This window comes from Perca fluviatilis, chromosome 15 (assembly GCF_010015445.1).
Source record: "Perca fluviatilis chromosome 15, GENO_Pfluv_1.0, whole genome shotgun sequence".
Classification (NCBI taxonomy): domain Eukaryota; kingdom Metazoa; phylum Chordata; class Actinopteri; order Perciformes; family Percidae; genus Perca; species Perca fluviatilis.
The window spans coordinates 36,228,674-36,231,173 of record NC_053126.1 but is presented as its reverse complement, the minus strand read 5'-3'; the positions used below and the strand labels follow the sequence as shown (position 1 = coordinate 36,231,173).

Here is a 2,500-nt window from a genome sequence, read left to right as displayed (position 1 = left end):
TCCCTGACCCACTGCAGGCAGATCCACTGTTTGAGGGAAGTCGATTGCTCTCCTCAGATTGTCCCATATGTTCTGGGCCACTCTGTGGATGATGTCGTGAACTGTGGCCTTTGGCACATTAAAGACACGGGCCACCACCCGATAAGAGAGTCCATGTGCCAGCCAATGTGTATATGAGTACCTCAAGCTCATTACCCCAGCCATGGTCCTGCTCCCTGTGCAAAAGCCTCTGTAAGCTGTGCATCGCTCTTCTGGTGAGGCGGAAATCCTGCCTCAGCTCAGTCTCCACATCGAACCACAGGCGCAGTATAGGCATCTTGTGGTGTATGGCACAGTATGTTGTTGGCTCACCAGTCTGGAAAAGAAAACCATTTCACACCATTAATGGGCTGAGTTGGAAAAATCAAACTTTCAAAACCTTCAAACTACTTTTAAACGGTCTCCCCTTCCCCACAACAATAGCACATAGTGGCTACAGTTACGTCTCACCCCCCTACCCCAAAAAAAAAAAACATCGTGACCAGAACAAAGCACATAGTGGCTACAATTACGTCTCCCCCCAAAAATAAAACACATCGTGACTACAGTTGTCTCCCCCCCAGAACAAAGCACGTAGCAGGACTGAACTTGTAAAAAAAAAAAACGACAAAATAACGTCCCCCCCTTCCCCACAATAAAGTACATAGCTAGCTAGTGGCTACACGCCCCCCCCTAAAATAAAAACACATTGTGACTAGAGTTGCCTCCCCCCAGAACAAAGCACATATCAGGGCTGGACTGGTACAGAAAAATAATCGACAAAATAATACTTATACACATAGATATGTAATGGGTTCGTATTTAAATATAATACAGTCCATGTAATGTACACGAGTCCAGCTCGGCTAGCTACACCATAACGTTGTTTGCAGCGAATCCATACATACCATAAACTGATCCACCAGCATTCGTAGGCGTCGTAGACGTCTTCTTCTCCTTGCATCATTTCTTCTATTTGTTGCAGACAATCACAAAAGAATCACTATAACCAATGCAATCGACATGCGCACACTTGCAGACGGCATCTTGGATGTTTGTGATCAACTTGTCGCCTCTGGTGACATAACAGCCAGCTAGCGACAATGCTTGATGACGTAACCGTAACCAAGTAGTGTCCGATTTCTTAGAGATATGTTTCCTCCCCTAGCCCTTAGCACTTTGCATGTAGGGCCTAGGGTTAGGGATAAGACAAAGGGTAAGGGATAAGGGGAGGATTCGGATACAGCCTAAGTCTAGTTTAGGTTTGTAGATTGTTAGCGTGTTGGTTTAATGGTGGCAAGGCTTAGCTTGGTTTTATAGTAAGACTGTAGGCCTAGTTGAGCTAGTTGTTGAAAATTCCAGAAGCAAATACTGACGTTTGAAACTGAAATCGATTAATAACCATTTTGTTTTGTTTTGTATTAATAACCATTTTGGAATTTTTTCTATCATATTTGGGTAATTACATTAGTGATAAGTATGGACAAATTGAAAATGTTGGAACAAGATTTAGTAGAACAAGAGGGAAAACTTATGAAAAAAGACAAAATTAAGACAGGATGTAAAGCTGAGTACAGGAAAAACAAAGAATGTTTTAAAATATAGATAAAACAGTGAATCAGGGAAAGAATGCGAAAGCAGACATACCACACACACACTCGCTTCATGCAATGAAAAAATGCTTTGCACTGATAGACTGTTTGTTTTTTTGCTATTAGGGACAATTGATAGGTTGGAAAGTTCTGAAAAATAATCTTAAAAGTTAAACCAACTTATAGTAAAGTTAAAGAGGGTTCCACTCAATTTTTTTTTAATTAACTCTGGTGCTACAAACTTGATTATTAGAGCTAAAGATTTGACACTGAAGCTCAGTGTTCATTCTATTTGGTGAATTGGGGATACAGGTCAAACAGTAAAAGAACAATTCTCTGTTCCTTTCTCATATACTTGGGGAAAAAATGTTGGGGTCTGATTTATGTCCACTTATTTTGCTTAGGTAGTGATTTAATGTGATTTATATGGGCTGCGTTTATTGAGTCATGAGCTTGTGCCTCAAATAGAAGGGATATAGTAGCAGTAATGAATAAGGTGTTTAATAAATTATGTGTTCACATAATTTTTTAATTTAAAAAAATGCTTTAAAAACAATTTTGTTTTGTTTTGATTGCCCTTAATTATTTGCAGGAACATAACCGTTAAAAGTAATCTAAAAGAGAACAATTACAAAAACTGTTTCCTTTTCAGCACAATTTGTATGGATTTTATAGAGTTAAACCAGCATAAGGGAAAGAAATGCTGTTTTATAATATTTGAGATTCACTAAAATAAGTAGACATTTTTCCAAGTGATAATATTGATAAAAGAACAAATAATGCCTTTTTGGAGTTCTGTTTTGTGCCACACAGCGCCTCATGTGTGTTGATCGGGTCCATCTCACTCCCCCTCCAGCTGCAGGACCGGTGAAAAAACTGTACCAGAAGAT

General features: G+C 39.3%; 1 protein-coding gene and 1 long non-coding RNA gene across 2 annotated transcripts in view; one reads left to right on the top strand and one right to left on the bottom strand.

Annotated features, from left to right (window-relative positions):
* LOC120574802 (protein ALP1-like) overlaps positions 1–1,080 on the bottom strand; it is a 1,749-nt gene extending 669 nt beyond the window's left edge. The window contains exons 1-2 of the mRNA XM_039825257.1: positions 927–1,080; positions 1–355 (exon numbers count right to left, since the gene is read on the bottom strand). The exon at positions 1–355 is cut by the window's left edge and continues 669 nt beyond it. Of these exons, the coding sequence (XP_039681191.1) occupies positions 1–204 (204 nt within the window). The 5' untranslated portion in view covers positions 205–355; positions 927–1,080. The remainder of the gene's footprint in view (positions 356–926) is intronic.
* A 1,302-nt stretch (positions 1,081–2,382) lies between these two features.
* Positions 2,383–2,500, top strand: part of LOC120574821 — a 2,029-nt gene continuing 1,911 nt past the window's right edge. The window contains exon 1 of the long non-coding RNA XR_005641913.1: positions 2,383–2,500. This exon is cut by the window's right edge and continues 651 nt beyond it. This is a non-coding gene — a long non-coding RNA (uncharacterized LOC120574821).